Below are 27,983 nucleotides of genomic sequence, written 5' to 3'. Positions count from 1 at the left end.
CTAATATTAGCTAATGCTTTCCAATGTAGCTGGTTATGTAAATGAACATTTCTTAGAACCTGCTATCTTCTACTATATTACAGAAAAACACGTTGTTTGTTTCATTAAACAGACTCCAAAGCATTCACAGTGAGAGAGTTTCAAGTGCTATTTATTGGAGGTGGGTGTCCTCGGTGAAAATACTATCTCTCTATGAAAAATACATCAGAACACATATATTAAGTCAGATATCAAACCTACATGGTAGAAGGTTTTAAAACACGAGTGTAAGCTGTTCTGCCAGCCCATATATAATTACACTACCAGTTTTTTTCTCTTTATTGTGGTGATCACAGAACTTTAGAAATTTTGGAGGGAAAAGCCTCTGTAGGTCATCTAGTCCATTGTACTGCTCCAAGCAAAACTATGCCAACTACATCAGCTGAACTGTATTCATAGCTCAGTCTTCAAAGCAACCAGGAATAGACATTTCTATATGCTCTATGTATATGGTCAGTGGTATTCCTCTTTGTCTCTTTCCAGTTTCTCAACACCCCATTTCAACAGAAAACACTGGACTACTATCTGAGGTGAAAATTTTTTACTCATCCAGCCTAGACTCTGTCAGATTTACAGAGAGAACACACTAATTCTCCACTTCCTCCTCCTCCTGTCTCAAAAAAGGATGCAATGTTGGCTTTTTCCAGTCAGCAGGAACCTCCTCTAATCAACACGAATTTTCTTAGATTAGTCTCACCATCATTTCAGCAAACTCCTTCAGTACTCCCAGATGTATTCCATCTGAAGACATTCAGCTGCTTTAAATAGTCCCCTGAAGCTTTTGCTTCTCAACTGTCATCTGCTTCTCTCTTTCCCAGCCATATTGATAGAAGCAGTGCTCCCAGAAAAGGGCTTTGCCTGTAAGAACTGACACAAAAGAATACACTGAGTATTTCAGCTGCCTGATTTGCTCAATGACATGGTGCCCTCCCTCCAGATGTTTGAAAGGCCCCCCATGAGGACAAGAAATACCTATTTAAGGCCAATCCACCACCTCCTCTTCCCCAAGTGATCTGTTACTGACCTCCGCAACAAAACATATCAAAATGTGTCCCATCTCACTTCGAACTCTTATTTCTTCTTGAAGTTTTCCAACATTCAAAAGTCCCTAAACAGAAGGTGCAATTATCCACCCTTTTCCTGCCCTCATGTCTATGCTGAACTGCCTGTTTCATCCATGTCAATGCTCCATTTTTTCATGCCACACCTCTTTCACTTGCACTCGTCTCTTTGTAGCACTGATCCTAATTGTAAAAGCTGAGATGCCTGACCCAGGATCCTTCCCTAACAGGACTTATTGCTCCTCTGCTTCCAGGGCACTGGAGCCATATTTAAAGTTCAACAGCTGCAGGTTGAAATGGGGCCCTCCTCTCATTGCTAGACTTACACCCTGCTGGGTGGCTGCCCACCTGCTGCTTCAGAATTGCCTTCCCACCCTCGGGGTGTCTCCTGCCTCAGCAGAATCTCTTGGAGATTCTATCAGTGTCTCATTTGTCATTCTTCACAGAAGGACTGCTCATTTCCTGGCTAGCATTGTTTTGCTTATTTTCATTAACAAAAGGAAAGCAGTAGCAGATATCTCTGACTCTGTGTTCTCATTTCATTTTTCAGTTTGGACTCCGACCTGCAGGAACACCTATACACAATGTGAATAGAATAACCTGAATTGTGCAGATGGGTAGTCAGGCTAGCTGACTTCATAGTTATCTATGTACCTAAAATCTATGGTCTACAATAATTCCTCCTTCTCTTTAATTATTGGTGAAGCAGAATGCTATTCCGGCTGTGAGGGACACAGAAGAAGACGGTGTGTAGGAGATACACAGTTGAAATTCTGCAGCGTAAATCTAACCTCGCAGAGAAAGAGAGAGCATCAAATGTGTAGAACCTCCTTTTTGGAGCTGAAATGCCATCCAGCTGTGCTTGCAGAGAGAGGAAAAGCTAATGAGCTGGTGTCCTACTGTGGGAGTCTGTGCTGGAGATCTCTGGAAGCTTGCACAGCAGAAGACATTTTGCTCTCTATTCTGGGATAAATCGTACCTCATAGTGTGTGTTTCTAATTTTTAATGTGTTCCAGTGGAGAAACTAAACTGTGTATATTTGCTGCTGCGAAATAGCTTTTCTGCTCTAATAGAAATACATCTGGTGACAAACTGATGCACTTCTTCCTCAAAGGCAGCAGAACAGATATGTATTTTTAGGAAAAGAGGCACCCTTAACTGATCTTTCAGTATTTCAAGACAGCCAAAAGAAGCTTCAGAGTAGACCTCTCTGGAATAAACTCCTGATGGAGACAGTCCACCTGTAGTCTTATCTGACAGTGGTTGGTTCACGCTTTGAAACATCTGTCTAGTTTCTCAACTGTAATTCTCTAATCTTTTGGCAAGTTCCTGCTAAGCTTCCCAACAATGTAAGTTATTGAAATTAATAATTATTACAAAATAAATTGAGTTATTGAAGTTAATAAGTGAAATTAGTGAAGTCTTTCATTAGTGTCTCTTACATGGACTAAATACCTCAAGCATTATAATTTTTTTTCTGGAACAAATAAAGATCAGTAGCATATGCCCATTCACTGAGATGAGTTTTTCCTGTCTATTTTACATCTTAGAGATACTTATGACACTAAAAACTTAAGGAATAAAAGAAAAAAATATCATGCTGGATAGAGACTCTTGAATTTTATGGAACTTTAGGTGTGATTCAAACAGTAAATCAGTAAAGCTTACCCTTTTTCTTTAATATATGGATATAGACCCACAGTCAGGGAATGGAACCAGATCATTCCCAACAGATACAGGTTGACTTGAAATCACTGGAATCAAGTATGTTGATTTACATCAGTTGAAGTTACAGCCCATAATATTTAAATTGTATGTAAGCAAGTGGCTTATGGCTTGGATTTTTGCATACCCTGACATAAAATAGTCTGCTTTATCAAAAAAACAGGGTCCTGATTCAGAAAGTACCCTTCTCAAGTGCCACTGACTCCAACATTTAACTAAAAAGAGACAGGCTTCCCGAATAGTATACTTTAAAGGAAACTCTCTATTATAGTTCTTCTTTCTCTAAATCCTCCACAATCTTAACCGTGGCTGAAAGATTTAAAATAGGATTATATCAGACTTTATCCAGCAAGACTTCCAATTAGTTTTTAAGGCAATACTCATATTTTTACAATACCAGGAGAAGCAGCAAAATTTATGGATCATTAGGCCAGTAAAGCTGAGAGGAAAGTAGTTGCAGTTACTTTAGACAAGACACGAATGCACCTATTTTTCTCAGATTTTTATGTTCTGAGTTTATACTATGTGTCACTGCCTCCATAATTCTGAGAAATGCTACTTTTTTACAATTTTATCTTTTTCCAGTGCTAAATCTCTAGCACTCCTTGAAGAGATGGAATGTTACAAGAGAGATAATAAATAAATTATTATCATGTTACCTGTCTGTGTTCTCTTATTTTAGGATTTATTTGAGGCCCTCTGAAAGCTGCTACTACTTTTTAGGAAAAAGTGTAATAACACATGCTCTGAAAACGTCTTTATGTCTATCAACATAAAGTAATCCCATTTTCTTCAGCATAATATGAAACTAGAAATAATAATAACATCTTTGAAGGAAAATATTACACTAGCTTAGTTAATTTAAAATGGATTTGAAACATTCAATTAGTCAAATAAAGATTCCTAGTTATACATTATTCTGCTTACGATTCTCAAATTATATGTATGCTGCATGAAATGCCCCTGGGCTGCTGTACCCCACACCAATAACCCATCTCACCAATACATGCTTCTCTTAGGTCAACTCTGAGGTCAACACCATTATCCTGAGTAGTCACTTTGGCATCAAGAGGTCAGGCAGAATATGTATGCATATGCTTGCATGCATATGCAAGAATTTTGCAAAACTAAGGTCCTGTTTAGTAATCACCCAAGACTTCCCATTTTTGCATGTAGTGTCTCATCTTGCAGTTAATAAGAAATTTTTGTAGGACACTTTCTGATGAGGTTCATGGACATTCACAAACTTCCATGAATAAATCAATCTGGAACAGTTACTAAAAAAAATAGATTTCAAATGCTATGATTTAACCTTCCCAAATTTTGACTTTTTTTGTCTTTAGAACATCAAAATCATACAACTTTTTCTTTTATTCAGTCTGACATTCAAAATAAATCAATTGTATTTAAGTGTCTTTCTCTCTTTCCCTGTAGTACTATTTTGACAGCAAACCTGATCCCTTCAGTGCTACCTCTTTCTTTTATCTCAGCAAATGTTGTCACCAGTTTTGTAAAGGAATTTCATTTCCAACTTATGGATCGTGGCATGAATAATATGAAACACCCCAGACACAGTGCTGACAACTGAAATCTCTGAAAGAAGAAAGTGAACAAAAAAACCCCAACACTTCACTACAATTAGCTATAATTTTGTTGAAATTATACGCATTACAGTGACACTTTCAACATAGTGTGTGCACACCTAATTCAGAAGAATTTATTTCCAGAGACCTGTCCCATGATTTATCAGGACTGTGTGCATTTCTACATAAAAGATTCAAGAGTTTAATTTTAAAACATACTTCCAAGCAAGAGGCACTGAGATGCTACTGCAGCAAGATGTTGAATAATTTGACACATCTACAAGTAGTTTGACTCATAGAATCATAATTTCACTAGAAAATGCCCTAGAAAGGGAGAGAATTAAGTCAGGTTACAAAATAAACTATTCAGTTTACGTACATCTCCCTCTCTGCAGGAAATTGTGAAACATATAGCAAATCCAAGACCCATCTCTCTTTAGCCAGCACACACAAAAAGAGTGAAGTCAGATACTACAGGCCAAAATACTGCTTTCAAAAATGCAGTCTGGTGCAGAGGAGAATGGCTCTTTCTGCTTATTTATTCCCTTGCAAATCATGGCCATGGTTTAAAACCTTCATGCCTCTGCCATCCCTTGATCTCTTTCCCTCCGGTTTGTTATGAATCAGAGAAAAAGATATTTTTCTGAGAGTTACCCCCTTTAGCTTCTCAGAGTATGGATTAAACAACAGTTTATTTGAAAGCATGATTAGCATGGCAGCAAAGGTGTGTCCAGCTGCATCCAGAGGCGTCATGTGACACAGTAACACTCACTTGCTTTCACCAGTGCTCCAGGGAGGGAGCAAATGAAACCCAGCTACAACTTATACTCTTCAGTCAGACATTCATAACTAGACTGCTGGTTTATTTTGGCTTTTTAATATGCTGTTTGACACAGTTCTTCAGCGAATAGCTTAAAATACAAATGTAAGCCTATGTGCAGTTCTGTGAATTGGCTGTTATGTCTTATTGGCTGCTCAGTTGTTACAAGTTACATAAGCAAACAACCTCATTTCCATGACCTTGAGGGGTCCTTTGAGGTTTCTGAATCTTTCTTTTAGTCCATAAATTATATAGGTAAGAGCAAAGACCAGGTTTACGGAAGAGAACTGTAGTGGCTTTCTATGCTTGACACCACTTTCTTCTTTCACTGAATGGCCCCACGAAAAAGTTTTAAAATGCTAGAACCTCCTGTGAAGCACACCTACATGCTGCAGTCTCAAGTTCTTCTAGATCTTTTATATCCATATTTTCCCTAGAGTGACTCTAGATCGTATTCAGAATGAGATACAGGAGAAACAAGTTAGCCTTCACTATAAATTGATTTATGCTGATCACTGACAAAACGATGACATCCCGTTGTTCTAGTTTGCTGCCCACTTGTTATCTTAATTATCACAAGACACCTCGTGGGACAGTCATAATCCACTTCCAGATGCATTTGATTCAGTTTCTTTTTATGAAACCTTTCCCTCCCCAGTGAGTTTTGGCAAATAGCAGCAATAATCAGTTTCCTATTACACTATAGTTAATTTGTTCTCCATTTTATTTTTTAATATTTTTAACCAGCACTGAGGTAATTCAGTCAAACGAACTAAGCATATATAAATGTCTAAAATAAGAAAATAACAGCCCATATAACAACAGCCTTTAATTTCCTACAATAGCAGGTGGTTTTTCTTCTTCTTCCCTGAAATTGGACTGATAACCTTCTTTGAAAACAGCCAAAAATTGAATTGGATTAAGCTACATTTTAACATCTATTTTTCTCATTAGTGGATATCTATAAAATCACTGCTGCATTCAGCAGTAAGTTTTCCTTCACAAGCTGAGAGGAATAAGGTGCTGGATTTCAACCTGTTTATTTTTGCCTTGAGATAGAATTAGACAATCTAAGCCTTGTTAAATTTGTGAAAATAGTAAGGTGGTTGCTTTTTTACTTTCCAGCAGATCCAAGAAAACACTTCAAAACTATGGTAAATATGAAGCAACATATGGAGGAAGGACAATACTTTTGCCTAATCAAAATAATTCTGATATTTTAGTAGTCATGATATGATCTCTGCAGGTTCCATTTCAGGCTTTTAAGAAAGTAATGTAGACACAGAAAGAAAGAAGATTCCGGGGGCAAGTGGGTCCCAGTCAGCACACACAAAAGCAAAGCTCTAAACATTCACAGAAGGAGACCTGCTCTTCTCCTTGAGGACATGGACCAAGCCTCTTGACATTCAAGAGAGTACCTAAATTCCCAGGCTCTAGGATTTTAGGAGACAGGGTTACAGCTCAGGTTGCCCTGGATGCAGAGGACAGAGAACAAATTTGCAAGGCACCAGCTGGAGGCTCTTGGTGCATTTTTTCCCACAGCCTGCAAGAAGGGTGTTAATTGTTGTGCTATAAAGTATGACGGCTTCAGTGTAGCACTCTGCAGAGATTCTGCCGAACCACAGTTCTAGTAAACGCAGTGAGCCAGCAAAAATCGTTCATAAAAAAGAAAATTTTGCCATGCATCTCTTTTAAGATGCTGCACATAGAAATTGCCTATCTTACATTCATATCAAATAGACCATGTATTTCTTTGGTTACCAAGAAGGAAAGGTGTTTATATAATATTTTTCTATTTTATACTTTCTGATACTGTGGGAAATTATGCCAGTTACGGAAGGTAAAGGACAAATTAGGAAGCACCAGCGGTCTGGAAAATTTTACTACCTTGGGCTTTTCAAAGACAGAAAATAAAATAAGGAATTATTTTTTAAGCACATTGGAAACATAGCAACTTCTAAGTAAAATAGGGCACCAATAAGGGCTAACTAAAGACTATTTTGTGACAAAGTCTAAGACCAAAAATCAAAATATAGTCAATTAGAGAAATGAAGCAAATGTTCTCATTTAGAGAAAGACTATGATTATAAAACTGGAAATGAAAGATAATTAAAAAAAGAAGATAGAGAGACTTGGGTTTTGAGGGTTTTATTTTTATTTGACATAAACTCTTTCCTACTTAGGGTAATGCTAACTTTCTTCTTGGTTGATATGTAGGGGGGTTTGCAATTATTATTTTGAATGTATTTTTTTCCTTTAGATATCAGGTAAAAATGCTGTGCAGTCCTAGTATCATATATTTTCCTGCAAGCTGGGACAGATTATGTAATGACTTCCATTGGCTTTAAAATTCTAATAATCAGTTTGGAGGGTAATCTTTTCTCTTTAGTCTTAAAGGAATAAAAGTCTACACTGACTACTTTGATGTTGAACCTGTGATGTCACTCTTCTCAGATGTGTGCATTTGAATCATACCTTCTAAGGACAGGATACCTTCAAGGTAGGATACTTGCACTTTGTAAGACTGACAGACAGCTTTTTCTGTGTGTAGTGTCACTGACTGCAGTTCAGTGAACCATTTCACATTGGAAGAAGGAACCAAATTATTTTTTAAAAAAACTATACTGTTTCTGGCTCTGCTTACAACCCTTATCACACCCTTCCTCTGATTTCTTCATGAGTTCATTGGGGGCACAGGGTGGCTTTTTGAAGTTCAGGCAAGCCCTGCCACCTTTCAGGTCACCTGCTCTTGAAAACAAATCGTGTGTTTTATCAGCTGCAATCTCTGTTGCCCATCATCACACTACTCTTCCTATTGTAAGATGTTAGAAGATATAAGTAAATAATAATAAAATATACCATACACAACCGAAGTACAATAAACCCCTTGGATCTCACAGGTATTTAATCAGAGAGCACTCTGCAAATAAATGATTTATTCATGAAGCCAGTGTATTGACTGCCATCATGCAGACATTGTAAAATACAAATATTGAAAGGATACAGAAATGGTGATGCAGAAAAGAAGGTATTTAACTGTAGACAAATCCCAAGACAATACTCTGATAGTTTTAAAGGCTTTTGAAGTATTTTATATCACCATAAAAGCCTCTGCAGAGTATAAGGTATTTCTTTGGCTACAGTGAACCATGAATAATATTGCAGAAATACTTAATTTTGTTTAATAGCATTGGGAAGTGCATTTCATTTAGGAGATAGCCTGACTGCTTAGAAAAATTGATTCACAGCAATGAAACTGGTCAGATAATCTATTGTGAATAAAACCTATTGCAAATTTGACCATTTCTCATAGAATAATTACCCGTTAATAACTTCTTGCATTATTCAGCCAGCTCTAGACTACAGTATATTTATTTCTGAGGAAGATAGTGAATTATTCGAGAAACTTTTTAGTGGATAGTTATACAGCTTCACTTAAACTTTGTACTCACTTAAGGATGCTGTGGTAACTGAATACTGAATTGTATCACATATGGCACATACCTAAAGTAGTGTGTGTAAAGTAGTAAAAGTAGAGAAAATTCCAGAAGTTTGATCAGACTATTAAAAGTAACCTTCAGGAAATTATACTACAAGTGAACAGAATCTTTTGGCCAACTTCTGTGCTGGCAGCTCACAGCCCTCTCTCTGAAGCATTTTGCATTATGTAAACTGTCCAATCATTAGATGTCGTGTCTTGTCCTTCCCTTTACACTGTATTTCAAGTTACATGAATATTTAGTGGTGTAAACAAAACAGAAGTATTGTGGGTATTAAAAGAGTTTTTGTTCCACATTCTAATGCAATCAAGGAAAGCTTTTTGCAGAAGACTGTGAGAGTAGCAGGCATCTCCATCTCTGCTTTCCCTGAGAATAAGCAAATCTTCATGGCATTCAGAGTAGAAATTACTGGGCTGACTGGACATTAAGGTTTGACATGACTGCTACATTGTTCCCCTACCCTGGCACGAAAAAGGGACCTGAACTTCAGCACTGGTTCCTTTGTCAAAACATATTGCAAAAGATCTGTCCAGACTTCTATAGCCAGTAGAGACAAATAGGTGCATCCTGGAGATGATTCACCCAAGACAGTTACCAGGAAACAGTTTTGTCTGCTTAGTAAAGTATCTATTTAAATGAAGATTTTATACTTCATTCTCAAATTCTAGTTGGCTGAAAGTAGGCAACAGAACTGCTGTCCTTGGTTCATGTCTTCTCTTACCGAGTAGACCAGTGCCCTATTCACCATAATATCAGAAGTGTATTTTTCTCAGCCTCAGGTTTTAGAGCTTTTTTCTAAGAAAGTACCCAGTAAAGCAGTGAGTTTAATCTGTATCTCCTACACCCTCAGTGAGTGCCATAGACAACAGATCACTAGGTATTTGAGGATGATGTTATTTTTTGTGTGTTCCATTTCTTCATGTTTGAGTCTTTGAAAAAAATAGGCCCACGAAATAGATATTTTATGACAAATATCAAAGAAAAAATCTAACTCTTGCATTTACAACAGTTTGCTTACTAAGGCATTCAGTCTGGAAGCCCAATTGTCTTTGTTACTTTTTACTAATAGTACCTTTCCTTTCTAGCTGGATCATCCTCCACACTTGCCATTCCAATCTCATGGAACACCTGTCCATCTGTAAGGCTCTGCTTTATACTTCATTGTCTTCTCTATAGATATAGATAAAGTTCTTAAAATTAGCAGAGGGTTACTACACAGAGTCCAGATGACTGCTGTATTGGGTCTGGCTGAGATGGAGTTCATTTCCCCCACAGCAGCCCTCACAGTGCTGTGCTTTGCATCAGTAGCTAGAAGGGTATTGATAACACATCAGTGCCTTGGCTACTGCTGAGCACAGAATCAGCACTGTAACATTCCTTCTGGGAGGGGACACAAGTAGGCCAGCTGACCCAGATTAACCATTTTTCTCCCTGTCTGTCTCTGAAGCAGCCTTCATAATTCAGGGAATGCTTTTCCATGGGGTGTTTTTTTCTCCCAGAGTGTTCAAACATAAGTTGACCTCTAGGCACTCTTTGCCTCCTTACAAAGTCATTAAAACCTTTGGTTGCCCTAAGATGCTTGTGCTGCTGCTGCAACACACTTACCTACTGACTACTGTAAGCACGCTTCTTTCAGTTGAAAATCATCGTTTCTCAAGTAAAGCCTTTAGTAAGTCAGGAGTTAGAGCAAAAAGTGATTAGACATGAAAACAAAAAACAAGAAGCCACATATATTGATGTCTTAATCTTTTCAAACTACAGTACCAGAAAGTTGGTGATAAATGATAGTTTTCAAACCATAATAAAATTAATATGAATTTCACTTCATAGCCAGTGAACATTCTTCCTGCTGATTTCATAGCAGGAAAACTAGAAAGTAAACTTATTTAGAGACTGTTTCAAATCCAGTAAGAAACAAGTACATTCATATTTATAGAGGTAATATTCTTCATTTAAATATCCATTCTCACCTTTGATGACAACTGTATTTTATCATAATGCTTACAAGTACTACTGAATATTTATTAACATATGCTTTATTCCCCTAAGTATGTTCACAAGGCACATGTTTATAGGAACAGAAGAATTGGAGAAAACATACCTTTCTGGATTTAAAGACTTGTGGTTGACACTTTAATTTCTGTGGAATATTTTCAATACAACGCTACAGGATTCATTGGGACAAAGATGAATGAATAGACAGAAGGTGGCAAACTGTCTGAAATTTTAACTGAATACTGCCTAAGCCTATTTGCCAAGTTCACTGAAGCTCAGGGGCTTTCTGATGTTTTGCACATCACCACCTCACACTGTGTGTGTGCTAAACAATTCTGTTCTCACTAGATAAAACTACTTACATGGTCTTTGATGTAATCGATAAAAGAAAACTAATGGTGTGTTGCATAACTGTGAATTAGGGAATGTAGCTGTTGAATTAACAAGTATTCGCGGTCATGCTGCATTTTCTCTGGAAAAATGTCATAGGGGTTCCTCCTTTATTCAATAATTTGGTGCAATCTAAACTTTGTTTGAGGTTCTGCATCTGTAATGTACTGAACATTTTCTTCTGCTCATTAGAAAAAGCTGAAGGAGACTGGGATACACTAAAGGAATACAACCATGTCATGATTTCCATAAAATAAATATGAATAATGCATTTATTCATTTAGAACTATATGTATACTTAGGCTTAATGGAAGGACGCGCTCACTCAAATGTCTTTGTTCTGTTGTACTTTATATATTGTCAAAAGCTTTTCTGACCTTCTATGAAACTTGCCTTCAGTTTTTGCAACAGTTTATAATAACTGTGTTCATAACATTCTTAGACTTTGGGTTCTTGTGGTTCTTTTAAATTCTTTTCCCTACACAACAATAGAACGAAAAGTTGTCGCTTCAGGTTTGGATTTTCATGTTTCTTATTTTCTAATCTTTCTAGATAATGCTTTTCTCTACACAACAATAAAAGAGAAAGTTATTTTATGCTTTATTAGGCTGGGGTGACATATTCTTCCAAAATCCAATGGTCAGCAGTATATTCAGCAAATTGTGTGTTACACTTGACTGCAGTTTATAAGAAATTGTAGAATAAGTAACTATAGAGTACAAAAGGTCTAATTATTAATACACTGGCAAACTTTCTTGCCTGTTCATGTCAGTCATAAACAGATCTTGATTTCTGTGTACATATTAGGAGTATTTGTCAAATACCTTGTATAAATGACACACTGATTCGTTGGTATCTATTTGTTTTGTAGGCCTATGAATGATCATCTAAGACAGACTATATTATTTCTATTTCCCACTTTGAATAATATTTTATCTGAATAACAAAAACCAGCTAGTTCTTGCTCTTGATTATGTAGTACCTTTTCAAATGGAGCATATATTGTGCATCAAAACAAAAAAAAATTGCTTTTGGAAGTTTATTTCTGTCCCCATTCCTCATAGCACTTCTCACGCTGTCTTATTCAGTGCAGAATCCTGCCATTAAAATTTTAAATAACAATAAATTAAGTTCAATGAGGTAGCAAAAATGACAGAATTTATTAATATCTCTTTTGAATTTCAAATAGCAAACTTCTGCATGTCAAAGTTGCTAAGTATAATGATTTGCTTTCTAAAAAGCAAACTGGAACTCTATAGAGAGCTCTTTCTTAAAACTATTATCAGTTACAAATTTCCTCACTATGTCTCATAACTGCAAGGAACACTTGTGGTTTTAGTGTTTTAAGGCACACTGGGCAAAAGGCACCAGCTGTACACATCACTATGTCATCAAATGTAATTTTCCTTACAGAAATGTTTAAACTATACCACAAAAAATGCTTGTGGTATTTTGGTTTGATACTTCATGAATAATCCATGTCCAATTTAAAGAAATTACACAACTGGTTCAGGCCAACTAACTGACTGGTAGTTGGTAATGATGTAAAATAGTTTCACTATAGTTTCACTATAAAACTGGCCCAAGACTGTAACTTCCCCAGCCTTCACTGAAATAATTTAATCTGTCATTTCAAAAATGTCATTGCTAGAGGTTTGTCTTACATTTCTTCCAAGGCTGTTTCTTCTTTAAGGAGAGTGGAAGCATTATTTTGAGATACAGTTTAAAAAGAGGTTGTAAAATGTTTTCAAGCTCTGAACATAGATGAAGGACTTGCAGTGTGGCAGATTCATTTTCCCCTCAAGATGAGTGTGCTGCATCATTGAGACTACAGTTAAACTGTCATGGTTCTCAGCGTATTGCTTTGTTTCTCTAAGTTATCACATCTATGGGTAGTCTCCAAATATGAGCACTGAAGGTCAGTAAGAAATCTTAGTCCACTGGAATCCATTTTAAACCATCAGCTCTGACTATTTTCAATTTTATCACCACATCTTAATGATAAAAAGATGGGCAATTCAAATTACACAAATATGAATGAAGTCTCTACCTAGAAAGGACAAAGCAAGTTCTTCTTTGTACCAGAAAAAAAAGTGATTCCCAGATAGAATTCTTGAAAGCCATCAAAAAGCCTACCCTATAGCAGAAAAGTCCGAGTAGAAGTTGTTATCCACCTTTAAAGACAAAAATGATTATTTTATTGACTCAAATATCCTTGCTTTAACTTTGAAGTTGACTTTGAAAAATGACTCTACAGTTTGTTTGTACATTGGCATAGAAGCCTTATCCTGTGTCATGTTCCCATGGATTCACAGTTCTGAACAAGCAAATGCTCCTAGATGGCATGAGAAGTGGCTGACTTCTTCTAAAACCTGGAGGCTGATGGGCAGCAGTCTCTTGGCCTTAAGCAGGGGCCTTTGAGCTCCACAAAATAATTCCACCGCTAGACAACTATTTTTTTCAAAAATCTTCATTCTTTTTGCTGACCTTTAAAGCCTGTTCTGGGTTGGTTTTATCCAGTTGCCTTGGGCATCCAGTTGCCTGCTGTTTCTGACACAAGCACGGTCCCGGAGCTGTGGAGACTGTAAAGAAACTACCCACAGCTCCTGCCAGCACAGGCAATCAGCCAGCTGTGAGCTTTGCCTTCAAGCAGTTCTCCCTGCACAGCTGCTCTCTTCATGAGGAACTGTAGCGATAGGACAAAGAGTAATGCTTTCAAACTGAAAGAGGGGAAATTTAGGTTAGATAAACAGAAGAAATTCTGTGTGAGGGTGGTGAGGCACTTGGGACAGGTAGCCTGGAGAAACTGTGGATGCCCCATTCCTGGAAATGTTCAAGACCAGGTTGGATGGGGCTTTGAGCAGCCTGGTCTAGTGGAAGGTGTCCCTGCCCACGGCAGAGGGTTTAGAACTAAATGATCTTTAAGGTCCTTTCCAACCCAAACCATTCTATGATTCCGCGATTCTATGAGATCTCCAAGCTGAAGATGTGCACAGTGACAGGCAGACAGTGGAGTATTAAGTTGCCCTGTGTATGTTGCATGGGATGGCACAAGAGGCAGTAAGACACAAGAGCAGAGAGGTGAGGAATATATTGTTTTGAGTAGTTAAAAATAAAATAGTCTACATTTTAATGGACATGTGAAGAGAAGGAAGGTAGTATGGGATACAAAAAGAGGTGAACCTGAAATATTCATAAACAGGGCTCCTGCTTAACACTCATAAAAAATTAATGCATGTGGACACCACGTTTGTTTTCTGTTTGGTGTTGTTCTGACATTTTTTGATGTGTACTCTGGTCACAAATTTCAAGTGCTGCTCTACAACATTGACAGTTAGAGGATTTACAAAAGGGAAGGAAAAGTGAGCAAAGGCTAAAAGAGGAGGAGAGAGATGAGACAGAAGTGAGAGGGAAGACTCCTTTTCTCTGGAAACTGGGGCTTTCCATCAAACATTAAGTAATAGCTTCAATAAAACCTTCTTTTCATAACACTTTATGAGTGAAAGCAATAACATAAAAATAGCTGCATTAAACTGACTAAAGTCTTGTTTCAGTATTTGATATTACATATACTGAAACATTCATTTGGAGCCATAATTATTGAAGTTTTGTTGGATGGAGACCCAACAAGAAAAATCTCTTGTTCTTGAACTGGTTTTCTTTGTGACAATCACAGTGAAGTTTGCTTTTCAGTACTTACAAGCCTTTCTTCTTAACAGAACTTCATTTTAGTAATTAGTGTCAAAAGTGCCTATCAGCTGTTAAGTTATTCTGCTTAATTTTCATTCTCTTCCCTATAATCTAGTTCTGGATAAAACAGTATTTGTCAGAAGTATTTTAATGAAAACTTTTGAAAATTGCTCAAACTCACACTTATGTTATTTGTAACAGAATATAATAAAAGATATTTATAAAATACAAGCTAGTGAGACAAATATTTTGCCCTAAGACGTCCTCTTTAAAAAGAAACACTGATATTTCTGTATTCTTCTTCCACTCAGCAGTAGCTAAAGCTTTCTGGAGAAGTCTTGTTTTGTTGAAAGCTAGGAACATAATGCCTCAGGCCTAGATTCTAGTCTGGTTTATTCACAAAAATATTTACTCTATGTTTATTTGAGAAATACAACAAAACATGAGGCATATGCGGGGTAAAACCCTGAACATGTAAAAGTCAGTGTTGCCTTATTATTTACTGGCATTTACAAACCTGCAACGCTTTGTTAGAAATGTGACACTTCTATTAAATATTGCATATCTATACCCTGATTTATGATAAAATAGATACCAGCCATTATCACATAGTTTACCATATACCTAACTAATAAAATCAGATTATCAATGCTTTAAAAAATTAAACAGTGAAAGTCTCAGTGAAAATATCTAGGAAATTAAGACAACGCAAATTGATCCTTTTGCTTTAGTCATATTGACTGTTTACAGCAAAGAGAGTTAAGAAGTTATTCAGTGGTTCATAGGCTTCTAAAAGAAACCAAAACTTGATAAAACTGCTTCTGCCACAGTAAATTATGTACTGTATATTTTCTCTGTGCATGAAAGGACATTTATCCAAATGAAGAATCCTCCCGGCATCCAAGGCAATAAAGCAGAAAATGTACCAAAAGTTAGAGCTGAATCTTGATGAATGCCCTTATCAAGATTTGAATGGCAAAAGAGTTCTTGTAATTAGGTAATTTTACAAGTCCTACTTCTAAAGACTCTTATCATGCACCCTAAAATAGTGCAGTACATTCATCCTGATGCCTAGCCAGGTTTTGAAAGTCATACAGTACCAGCTACTGCACATGTTCTGTGTGTCCTTGGAACTGAGGCTTCTGATCTCTGGCATGGAACAGCACAAGAACAGGGCCTGATTCTCACCCAGGGTCTGGCCTTGATTCTGAGTCAGGATTGGGCCACTATGTACGCTTGGATATAAACTATCCAAATTACCCGATGAACTGCCAGCTGGGACATAGCTGAATAATGCCAGGAAGGAAATGGCTAACAAAATTCTCTGCTTCTTCTACTCAAAAGAAAAAACAGACCCTTCCCTCCACCACTGTTTTAACAATGATATACAAATCAGTGGCTACTACTCCCAAGATTCCCAAAGGTCTCTGAGGATAGTAACTGATTAATTTGTGATACGGTTGTTTTAATTGAGCAGCACCTTACTGCACAAGGGATAAGTACTGAAGTCAATATATAATTATGGAGTAAGATGTTACTGTGATAGAAAGATGTCATCATCTGGCTCCTGATCAAAATCAACATGGTTTCACAAATATTTTTATATCAGGCAGGCTGGTGGAAGAGTTTAAACATAAGAATCATTCTTTCCTCTGAGGGAGTGGGGGAAATAGGTGGGCAGAGTGTGGTGTTTCTGACTCCTTGCAGTGTGGGAAAATAAGAAGCAGAGACTCTGAAATTCCACACAAATGCTCAACCAGCCTCTGGAGATGGGGGATAGGTAATCCCCCAAACTGAGTGCCAAGAGCAAGGCAGGACATCTTAGCCATCCTGTCCAACCAAGTCCACTGTGAATAAAGAAACTCTCTGCTTCCTGTCTTCTGCTTGGCTTTTAAATTCCTGTGACATTCATAGAGAGGAATGTGAATTCACACACAGACACTTCTATATGTTGTCTGGTCTGTTAGGAAACATGGTAGAAAGATGTGTGAAAGAGGATATTTTCACCGTGAATTTGTGCTAACTCTGTGCAGATCCAGGAAGAAACCGGTGACCGGCTGCTTATACCAGGAAGAAAAAAATCTAGTCTGTGAAGGAGCAAAATTCAGGATGGGAACAGTTCCAGGCATGGAGAAAAACATACAGCAATTGACAGGACTTTATTATATGGACCTTACAGTTATTATATGGACTTTACTGTTATTATGTAGTTTCATTGTATCCACACTACAAAGTGCATAGCCTGGGCATGCCTGGGCTTGCCACCAGTTTGCCTGCTCCCTGCTCCCCCGCTCCCTTCTCCGATAGGCTGAAGAAGCTGCAGAGAGGAGACAGTTACCATTTGCCCTTTTCCTCCCCCTTTCGCCTGTGTCCCTACCCGGATTTGTTCCCCCGTTTGTCTGTCTCATGCTCCACCCCATATCCTAGCCCTTTCCCCACCTAAAACTCATAAAACCTGACACACCTCAATAATTTTGCACCTCTACCTTGTCCCTGAACCCATCCGTGCTGTGTCACGGCCCCATTCCCCTCCCCCCTCGGACCGTGGCACTAGTCCTTAAAATGCTAGCAAAATGCTTCCAACTGAAAGCTAAAGCTAGTGTAGATTGGCAATGCTTTAGGAGACAATACTAGTGATATATCTGGGCCTTAAATTTGTCATGTTCGCCATAAAAGATGTTGTTTAATGTTTAGGGAATATGAAATCAAGTTTAGGAAGGTTGGAAGAATGAATAAATCTTTGAATGAAAGAAATACACCTTTTATGTAAGTGGAAGGAAGATTGAGTACTTAATTTTCAACTTTTGATGGAAAAGACTATTGATAATTTAATAGCAGGAACTGATGATTTAATATTGATGATTTCATACCTGGTATTAAAAATATATGCATCCATTGTAAAAGATTTGTAAAAGCCTTGTGTAGTCATTACCTTGAGCATCAAGTTTTTATATAAACTCATATCATGGGATCATAATGTTACTGCCAATCATAATTCTTTTTCATTCATTACTCAGAGGACAGTAAAACTGATGTGGATTTTTTTAGAGTTGTGAAATTATTTAGGAAATAAGAGCTGAAAGAGAATCGCCACCCTTGGAATCCACCTTGGATTCTCTTTAAATTAAACCCCTAGGTGCTTTAACTGAAGCCACTTGCTACTTAAAGTTTTCTCTAATTAAGCAAGCAAGCATTGTCTTGAAAACTGAATAGACTAAAGACTACATGTACTATAATGGTCTTAGAAGTTTGAGAACATTTTAGCATATTTTTTTCTGACTTTCTTTCAGAGGTAACTTGTAGTGCAACTATTTCATGTTTTTTTTCCTTTATAACTGTTCTATGGCACAAGACTTTTGGAACAGTGTATACATTTGAGTTGTTATTAACTTCTACTTTCCACAGCTACTGTAATTCATCTAGCCTGTTGTGACCGAAGTGGCCCAAACTTGACCAAGTTATAACAGCTAGAACCTTTCGATTAATAATCCTTTGCCACTAAATATTGAGAAGGTCATGCTGGGTATGTTTGTTTCACAACTTCAGGTTCCATTTTTCTGGTCTTTCCCCACGGTGGCCTCTCAGAGAGATTTGAATCACTGGACCATATGCTGTTAGTAATGAATGCCCCATATTGCTGCAAGGAGGAAAATGTGGGCTCTGTGACTTGATGAGGATACCTGAAGAGAAGCCAGAAAGGGTAGAGATCTCAAGGGGGATTCCATCCACCCAGAAAGAGGACTGAGGGAGTTGTTGCTCCCCTACTGAAGACTGGGAGTGGGAAGAATGTCCCTTGGATGACAGTGATACAGCATACGGGGGTTTTATAAAGGCTGGCATAGAACAAAATGAACAGATAGAAAACTGGGGCACAGCAGTTTGTCTGCATTTGAAGCATGCTAGGACTCTCTGCATAGCCACCCTGACCATGGCAGTAGTCCTAGGGGCTCTGACACTGCACTTGATTCCTAGTTGATTCATAGGCAGCAAAACTGTGAGGGCATCAGTGATGAACCTGACAGCATCAAAAAGCTTGAGAACCCACTGGAAACCACTGCCAGCCACTGGAGATGCCAAAAAGCCAGAGTCACTGTCTGAAGAGCTAAGGAGATTTCAGGAACTTGGTGTACTTGTGACAAAGTTCTTACTGCACACACTGATGAGCTGCACAGCAACAAGCTTTGTGCCTGGCAGACTGTTTCCTGGGCCATCACCTCTAGGATCAGCTTTTCCTGACAGTTCTGACTGCAGACACAGGTATCTTACCTAAATCAATAAAAGGGAGTTCACTAGAGATAAAACATGGGAGAGGAAAATTTACAATTTCTTCCAGACAGTCTGAAAAATCCTATTACTTTTCTTATGAAGAGTTCCCTCTTCTTTATAAAGCCAAATGTTCTGGCTTTTTTGAGTACTCTCGAAAGAACAAGTCAGTTCTTGCCAAAAGGAGTCCTTGAATGGCAAAGATCAAATCAAGTTTCAGGAGAAAAGGAGACAAACAAAAGTACTGGAAAGTGAATATGAAGGTTTTTTTACCAAGGAATACCTGAAGTTAAAATACTGAAGAGGATAGCTAAGGCTGAAAGCAGCTATGCCCAGAGGGCTGAACTTGTTCTGCAAGAATACTGCACAGAGAGCAGGATTAGAAGCAAAAACTGCATGAGGCTTTTGCAAACTGAGCTCATGAAAAAATATAACAGCACTAAACACAGACCCTGTCAGCGACTGGGAGGTTTCCCATTTATTGCAAGAGCTGATTACACTTCATTATCTTTTCTTTGTCAATTGATGTGGCATACTTCTCAGTCATGAATGCCTGGCTAGATAGGAGCAAAGCCTGATAACGTTTAAAAAAAAACCCAGTTTTTCCATTCACCAAAATTACAGGATGTAGAGGATCTTCAAAAGTAAAATAGCATTAGTCAGAGACAATAAATAGAAATTTTCTGTGTTCATTAATAACATGGGGAATGAGAATAGTGCTGCCTTTTTCAGAGATGGAGTTGGAAATATAAATCAGATGAAGCAAATTACCTTAAAATGCAACATCTCTTGCAAAATTCCATAGCACTTGTCCTGTCAAGAGAAGAAAACTGCCAGAAAAAATACCAAGGCATATTTTCATTCCATATTTGTTAATCCACGTCAGGCATGCACTTCAGTGAATGTTTCATGAATTTATGGAAAATATTCTACACAGCTATTTATATAGTGCAAAACAAGAGGTAACTATTTAGCTGGTAAATTTTTTTGGCAGACGTCTTTTGTAGCTTATAGCAACAGAGGAGAACAACGCATTTTCAATTTAAAAGAGCAACAGGGTGTCATGAAACACAGGATTTGTAATGAAGGTTTCAGGAGACCAGATATGAGGAAAGAACTCTAATATAAAGTGCTACAATAAAAAAAAATAATTTAAAAGAGGAACATTTTAAAAAAATTCACAACCCCAACTTATTAAGGCTGTTAATGATATGATTTTCTGCCAACTGTTTCCTGTTTCTTACTCCACTGAGAAATCTGGAAATAATAATGACAAAGAAACAATTATCTCAGAAGCAAATTTTAGAAGACAACATGCATTTTATTTTACCAAATTAAATTCAGCTCTTAATGAAAATGCCTCATTCACCTGTCAGCAGAAAGATACAATTTTGTATTTTTACCAAAAAGCCATCCTCCTTCTAAAAGACAAAGGCAAAACATATACCTGAAAGATGGCTTCTATATCCAAAAGCTTGGTTGCCATTTTATTGGCTTGATAAAAGCAATTACTCCTCACTTCAGATACTTCCTTATTTACATGTTCAGAATACCATGGTAGCAAAAACTTGATCACTAAGAATACACCACACATCTGGAAAACCACTTTTTCAGTGTAACATTATAATTGACAGCTGTGACATTTAGTTGTAGAAGAAAACTCTCTGCCTGCATAAATGCATGGATTTGCTTTTTAGTGTAGACCATAGCTTAAATGAATTTTTCTATCTGTAAATTATTCCTACTAGAAAAAATCCAATTATTATTTAGTCTATTTTGCCCACAGACACTACTGTGCTACTAGTCTGTTGATACAAACTGTTCACAGGTCCTTTAAATCATGGCCTCAAAGCTAAAACTTTTTGTAGTGGGGTGTGAATAGTGAGATTGAGAAGAGGCTTGAAGCTGATGTGACACTGGTATGTGTACAACTTACTAGAAACTTACTGTTTTGAGTCTTATAACAGAGACATAGTTTTGGCAAATTCTAGCCAAGTTGCTCTGACTATAAAAGGAAACCAAAAAATAGCAGCAGAAGAAAAAGAGCACTGACCTGTACCTGCCTGGTTGCACTTACTTCTCTTTCATCTGGGGTAGCTCAGTTATTTTGCTTTGTTGAAGTTGTTTGTGGGTTCTCCATGTAACGCAAGAAAACTTTCAAGTCTGTTCTTGCAAGTGGAAAAGGACTGTTACTGGAAAAATATAATTAAAAAAAATAGTCATCCTCTCTATAATCTTTGTAAACTTCACCCAGAACCTCCTGATAATATTTTAATTTTCTGTTTCTGATATACAAAGAAATACCTTTGTCTTTTGCATCAAAACTTACGAACTGTTTACACTTGATTTCTCAATTAGACAGGAATTCTCCCTGGATTAGATTGGTTTTTTCACAAATGATGAACATGGACTCATATCTAGCTAAAAATGTTTATCCTTTGTTGAATTGCAAACTTCAATATGGTCGCAATTGTGATACTGGTCACAATATTAATGGTGCTAATCTTGTCTGTCACTTTGATATATCCAAAATCAACAATTCATCTCTCAGTTAATTTTAGAAATTTTTTCTACTTTATCCAACAGATGAAAAATTGACAAAATTTTTTATAGTAATATACTTTTTAGTGGGCATTGTTTTCCTGTGAGAGCCAATTTTACAAACCGATTGACTAATTCATTCCTCACAACTATCTCATTTAAAATAGACTGACAAAAGGCCAGCTGCAAAAGCAACTACACTAAACTGCTTCTCCCCCAGAAACACAACAGAGAAAACAGGTATTCATTATTTGGATTTGGTTGTTCACAGCTGGTGTTTTCATCAGCCAGTATAAATATTAGATGTCAGACCCATATGACAAAATTAAGCTTCAAATTTTAATGCCCCAAGAGAAATTTTGTGGGGTTCAGATGCAAAGTATTTTTTTCCTAAAATAATAAAGGACGATTTCCAAATTAGGTTCCTGGGTCAAACTCCAGGTTCTCTCAGACCTGTAAGTTGTTGTTTATAGGGACTTAATTTGAGCACTTCTGTAGTCAGTAAACTTACAGACTAATGATGCAAGAAAGCTTAACCTCAAAGACATAGAATCATAAAATCATAAAATACTTCTATTGGAAGTGACTTGAAGCACTTGGTTTTTAAACATAAATCTATTTATAGTCACCTTCTTTGTTTCTGAAAAATACATCTCTTTAAATCTAACTTACAACCTGAACCTTTGGGATTAGAGGCACCACACACAGAGTCAGCCATGGGGATTTTAAGTAGAAAAGAATATTTTACACAGAAACCTATAAAAATCTGGTCCCTTGTTTACGTCACATTTCATTGAGGTTAATTATCAGTACGTCCATTTTTTTTTTGTGTATGTGAAAGGTCACTTTGTAAAAAGTAATATAGGTCAGAACTCATTTAATCAGCATTTTAGCAAAGGAAAAGGCCATTCTATATTTCAGTGTAACACTAGCTGTTTGCCTTATGTTATCAATCTTTTCAAACGTGGGAATTCAAGCTAAAAGCAATAAAATATGAACTTTCAATCTTTTCCTTTTTTTCCAAAAGAATATTGAAAAGGCCCCATTAGTCAGAAGGAAATTGAATAAACTGAATAGTAAGACGAATATGAGCTTCTATGTGTGTATCCAGATAGGGATTTTAAATATCCTCCTTCCTTTTTTAATTTAAGGTGAGAAAAAAAATTAAAGTATCTCGTCTCATATCAGTTTGTGTAATCTCCAGAGATGCATTCTGCTATGTACAAGCTCTAGTCAACTTACCTGTACCTTTCAGCTGATCAAATCAATAAGTAGTGTTTATCCAGGTCAGCAAATATTTCTTGCAGCATAGCACTACCATCATGAAAGATCCCCAACTGCTTTTACAAATTCTATGTATAGTCATGTTTAGTCACATTATTTTCTAGTGAAATACATCCAGTGCTTTGATGGATCATAGCATCAACCTTTGAGCACAGCAATAAAACAGCAGTAGAGGATGGGAACCAAAGTATTCTGGATTTACATCAAATGACAGAAAGATTTAAGTAGGTTAGTTACATATCGAGAAAGGGGATAGTAGCCAAAAGAACACTGTCAGTCTTGCCAACCATGCAAACAAAATTGCTCTTATTAAAGAAGTTGACATGTTGAGAAGAGTACATTCAATTTTTAATTCCTAATCACATTTGTAATTACAAATATATCTTTCTATTGTGACAGCTCAGCATCTATCTGGATGATGCGAGCCTTCACGAAAAGTCAAAAACATTACAGCAATGTCTTTAAACACTAAAGGCAACCTGCACCATTGCACAGATCAAGAACCAGTTTTTGTCTCTGACACAATCATTTTCTTTCGGAGAGCCAACTCAGACAAGAACAAACTGGGAGCTTTCTAGACATGACAGACTGGCATCTCTAGCAACAACAAATATCTTCACAAAAGATATTTTTGCACTGCAGCATAAGACTTGAAATAAAGACCAAAGATGAGGGTTTGTCTAAGATATCAACCAGCAGCCTCTCTGGAGGATCTGAGTCATGTTCACCTATACTAATGTTTTACACCAATTTCATGCTGACAGCTGTTAAAAGAGAGGCTACTACAGATAATAAAAAAATTAGAATAACCCCCCCCTTTTTTCCCTTGTCACTGTTGCTTTGATTAATTCAGTGATTTTTAAGAGTGGAATATGTCTAATAAATATATAAACATTTTCTTCTTTCTATGCTGTTTTAAAATATTTGTTAGCTTTAAACTATCTCCATCTAATATTATGAATGAGTTACCTAGAAAAAGTAAGTTAGATATGTGATGCAAAACTGAATTTATCTGTTATGAATAACAAAATGTAAACATACTTTTTTTTTTTTTAATTATGACCATTGCTTTATCATCTTTCAAATTCAACATGGGAGGGATTTAGCCCTTACTTAAAGAGATTTAAAGAATATGTACATATTCATAAGCGAATTTTTGGGATTAGAGTGATGTAATCAATGCAATAGCTTTGATTTCTTGGAATATACAACGATTTATAATTGCCTTCCATTTATTTCTGAAGTTTGAGGCTGAATTTAGTAAAAATCTTTTATTCTTCCTAATTTAATTCTACCAAACCAAATGTAGCTATCTTTTCTAAGTGTCATCCTATTGGGAAAACTTCCTTGACTTACAAATATGAAATATCTGAAGTCCAGGAGTCATCATCATCACAAGTGAAATAAGAGTCTGACCAAATTCATGAAAAGAAAACCAATTAATCTGCTGCTTCTATCACATTCTAATTTTCACATTAATTCCATCCCAAGCCCACACTTCAGTTTGCTGAATCCAGTCTTTTTCTCTGGATAATGATACTGTAGATGAAACCAAGAAAAGCATTGCAATTACAGTTATTCTTGCCAAAAAAATTAGAACCACTTAAGTATAAAATAGATAATTTGAGAGCAGAAAGTCTTTATAATTTCAAACAGTAGATGGAATAGATGGATGCAGAGGACATTCACAAGCCTGAGGACGGCCAGGTCCCTCCTGTCTGCACAACCTCTGCTAGAGCGCACTCTGGGGGAAGCGGATGGCTTGAGAGAGGAAGAAGGGCAGCTTCAGCCCTGTCCTCACCTTCCAGCAGGGAGAATGAACTGTGTGCTGCCAAGGGCTGGGAGGAGACACCTGCTCAGTGGAGAAGGTAACACATATTAATGAGGGCAGACACACAGACCTCCTTCCTCCCCAGAGCTCTGTGAGTCCAGCCTATCTCTATGCTTTGCCACTTTATGGCTGTAACCTACCACCCCTCAAAATCTCCCGTTACCAGCCCGTCTTCCTTCATGTACTCCCTCCTGGGATTCACTCTCTGCTCCCCACTCTGAATGGTGCAGTCTGCAGAGGTGAAGTACAAGGCAACCAACACCATCATGTTGGGGCAGAACTTTCATTTTGTCTGTGCCACTACAAAACCGTGAGCTGGCTCTGGAGAGAAAGCCTGCTTTGAAGTTGAAATCATGTTGAGCACCATGGTGGTCCATGTTCTTTAATGGCCCACAGTGGCCAGCTTTTCCTCTTGCTTAAATTTAAATTTAAATAAACCCTGTTCAAATTGCAGTGACACAAGTGAATAATTAATCAAACTTAATGAATCCTTATTTGACGTTGTTTCTGAAAAGGTTTCACAACGCATCATCATGTGGCAAATCTGTTTTATTCAGAGAGTTTTTATGTTAAGTAAAGAATACCAAATGGTATCCTATGCAAGCCTCAGACTGGGGAATTCATTGCCAATAGAGAAAGCAAAGGAGGAATAGTAATTTTCAGAGTAAAAGGATAAAAAAAATGAAGGCATATATACATTATCTACCTTGAATTATTGCAGCTCTGCATTTTGGACATGGACCACAGTAATATGGAATTAGACTAGAAAATAAACCAAGGCTCAAAGTTATCATTTACACGAAACAAAAAAGGCATTACCAACAAAACAATTATTTCCTTCTTTGTCATCACTGGGAAACAGTACAACACAGTTGTGCAACACAGTTTACTAATGCACGTTTCAGAGGAGCACAGTGGGTATGACATACTAGAGTGTTTGTGGGTACTTTGAACACAGGGCTCTGTACTGAGTATGAACCTACCATTCCTCAGATCCTTTAATGTATGATTAGGTTTCTCCTCTTCCATGTCTTATTTGAGGGAGGTTTCCTAGACAGAAGTAAAGTATGGATTACCATGACTTAGCCATCAGTATAGTACAGAAACACTTTTTCTTCTTAGGAAACCAGTAACTGGCAGAGAAATGCACAGGACTCCAAATATACTAATTCCACAACCTACTAATTTATCTCTGAAAACATTCAAAGCAGCTCTCTCTTGTGCCTAGTAATAGAAATTCATTGTCTCCCTGAGAATTCTGCTTTTCTTCAGATACTCCTATCAAGAGTCACCAGGTTCTCTAAAACTGGTTATGTATGCACAGCTTTATAACAAGAGAAATTGCTTTTCATTATTTTGTCTTCTTATTAAGGTCAGAGATTATATAGGAGATTACATATTTGTCCCCAAAGAGAAAGTGATTTATAGCCTTTGCCAGAGAGGTGTAAAAAGCTGGAATTAATTTGCTTTCTGTACTAGAGGGAAGCTTTAAAAAGTGATATTGAATGTGTGGATGTAAAAAATATTTAAACACTGACAGCAATATACACAATACTAATAATATATAATACTATTACTACACTACAGGCCTTCTATATGACAGGTTCGGCTTTGTCCTTCTTTTTTTTTTTTTTTTTATTTTTTAAATGATAGCCTTTAAGAGCCCAGGATTGCATTTTTAAAACAGGTCTATTCCTGAAGAAGTTGTGCATAGGTTGCTACCTATTATTTTCTTTAAATTCTATCACTGCTACAAAACCTGTGTTGCACAGTAACAGCACTGAGCAGGCACATGTGCAGGCACTTTTGGTGGGGAGGGCACGACCTGGACTGCTTGAGGATGAGAGAATAAAAGCAGCACAAGGATAACTGACACCAACAATCTTGAAGACCTAAGTGATGGCTGTAATTACAGCCTGTCACGGGAAGGACAGGAGCAAAAGCAGAGCCACACCACTCTCTCTGGACAGACACCCACACACAGCAGCACTGTCAGCTGTGATTTGATACTCCCTGCCAGCAGCCAGCACCACAGTCGTGGCAGGCTGGATTTCACCCCATGACCCAGCAGCCCAAGAGCTGGAAAGGTCTAGCCATGATGCTCAGGTTGTTCCAGGCAAAGATGGTGTTAGATCTCAGATGAGTGATTATTGGGTCAGAACCACCTTGTGGGGAGTGTGTGTGCGTTTGTGTCTGTGTGGAGGGGGAAGGGATGAGTTGAATCTCCAGGAGGTGAGGTGGCATGATATCCCTCATGGCAGGTCCCAGGAACCCACATAGGGAAGCCCTGAAGTAGCTGTCAGTCACAAACAGCCTGGGAAAACTACAACACACCCCACCTCCTGCAGCCCCTAAGCCAGCCTCAGATTGGCAGGGACAGTGAGAAAAGTGCTCCTCACCCTGGCCTGGAACCTCTAGAGTGGCTGTTGGGTCAGAGACCCCACCTGAAGGGGTTGGCCATAGGAACCAAAGCAGATAAAACCACAGGCATGTGTTCACCTCGTGTCACGGCCCTGCCACTTGGACGTGTGAGAGCTAGTCTTCTACAAGGTTCCAGTGGTAGGTATATAATCTCTCTCTCCCCCTTTCTCCTTCTCTCTTTTTGCTCCCTCTGCTTCTCTTTCTTTACTCCTATCTTGATGTTTTGGGTGGTTTGGAGCTGGAGGGATTGGATCTTAAATTAAGTGTTGTGGATTAATAGTATATGCACTGAGTCGGTACTGTGGTGGAACATTTTGTCTAGCTTGTCTAGTGCCCTTTTTGAACCTTGGCCAAGTTTCCCTATTTTCTCTCCGAAATTAATAAAGAAACCTTTTGGGAACAAGCCCATGGCTTATTCTCTTGACATTAGCTCAAGGTATTAAAGAACCCTATATCTATATTTTAAAGTAAAACTCATAGCTGAATCTGTGAGCTGGCAGCTCCCAGGGCTGGAGTCTTACAGGCTGGCTGCCTTGGAAGCCAAATACATGAAATTAAGGTGCTCACTCACATTAGTAAAAAGGTTAAACCGTATGCAAGACAAGTATGCCCACTGAAGTGCAAGAGCCCTGAACACTCACACACATGACTGAAGCTGCAAAATGGGCTAAAAGTCCATATCAGAGTTGCTACAGGGATTTATCACATCCTACAATTAGTTTGGATGCAAAGCCCTTTGACGTCAAATAGAAAGTTCCTCAAGAACATCAATGGCTTTTGATCCTGGATGCAGAGAGGAAAAAGCTGTGCAACTCTCTAGATACTGATTCAGCTTTTGTT

General features: G+C 37.6%; 1 protein-coding gene and 1 long non-coding RNA gene across 2 annotated transcripts in view; one reads left to right on the top strand and one right to left on the bottom strand.

Annotated features, from left to right (window-relative positions):
• Positions 1–3,483, top strand: part of RALYL (RALY RNA binding protein like) — a 406,719-nt gene extending 403,236 nt beyond the window's left edge. Inside the window, exon 11 of the mRNA XM_064649754.1 lies at positions 1,651–3,483. Within this exon, the coding sequence (XP_064505824.1) occupies positions 1,651–1,704 (54 nt within the window). The 3' untranslated portion in view covers positions 1,705–3,483. The remainder of the gene's footprint in view (positions 1–1,650) is intronic.
• Positions 130–27,983, bottom strand: LOC135411807 (uncharacterized). The gene is made up of 5 exons (XR_010429328.1): positions 25,706–27,983; positions 25,429–25,484; positions 24,388–24,743; positions 21,120–21,252; positions 130–906 (listed from the first exon to the last, which is right to left on the bottom strand). It is a non-coding gene; the product is annotated as an uncharacterized LOC135411807 (long non-coding RNA).

Source organism: Pseudopipra pipra, chromosome 1, assembly GCF_036250125.1.
Source record: "Pseudopipra pipra isolate bDixPip1 chromosome 1, bDixPip1.hap1, whole genome shotgun sequence".
NCBI classification, from domain to species: domain Eukaryota; kingdom Metazoa; phylum Chordata; class Aves; order Passeriformes; family Pipridae; genus Pseudopipra; species Pseudopipra pipra.
The sequence above is the reverse complement of the archived record's forward strand: the minus strand, read 5'-3'. Positions and strand labels throughout refer to the sequence as shown.